The 325-nt window shown below is 64.9% G+C and overlaps 1 protein-coding gene across 1 annotated transcript in view; it reads right to left on the bottom strand.

Moving 5' to 3' along the window:
• LOC119589521 (glucose dehydrogenase [FAD, quinone]-like) overlaps window positions 1-325 on the bottom strand; it is a gene marked incomplete in the record, with an annotated part of 17,770 nt that overhangs the window by 7,932 nt on the left and 9,513 nt on the right. The window contains 1 exon segment of the mRNA XM_037938122.1: window positions 26-231. Within this exon segment, the coding sequence (XP_037794050.1) occupies window positions 26-231 (206 nt within the window).

The raw sequence follows: 325 nt of genomic DNA, 5'->3' as shown, positions 1-325 counted from the left end.
CCACCGGGCGCCTTCCGACACTCACCCTCTCGACGAAGTTCCTGAGGCCGTGTCGCTGGGGCTCCGTGACGTAATCCCAGTTGTTGTTCCCGCGGAAGTAGCCGAGGCCGACCAGCCCCGGCACGTAGCTCTCCTGCGGCGGGAGCCCCCCGGCCTCCAGCACCAGCACTTTCCACTCCGGCACCTCCGAGAGACGCGAGGCTGTGACGCTGCCGCCGGAGCCCGAACCCACTGCAAGGGGAGGGGCGCGTTGGTAGAGGCGGTTCGGTCATGGGTGTTTGCTCCGCATGGCTGTTGACTCTTCTGAGTGTCTTTCTTCTTTATT

The sequence above is a fragment of the Penaeus monodon genome, chromosome 25 (genome assembly GCF_015228065.2).
Source record: "Penaeus monodon isolate SGIC_2016 chromosome 25, NSTDA_Pmon_1, whole genome shotgun sequence".
NCBI classification, from domain to species: Eukaryota; Metazoa; Arthropoda; class Malacostraca; order Decapoda; family Penaeidae; genus Penaeus; species Penaeus monodon.
Note: the sequence above shows the minus strand (reverse complement) of the source record. Positions and strands in the feature narration are given on the sequence as shown.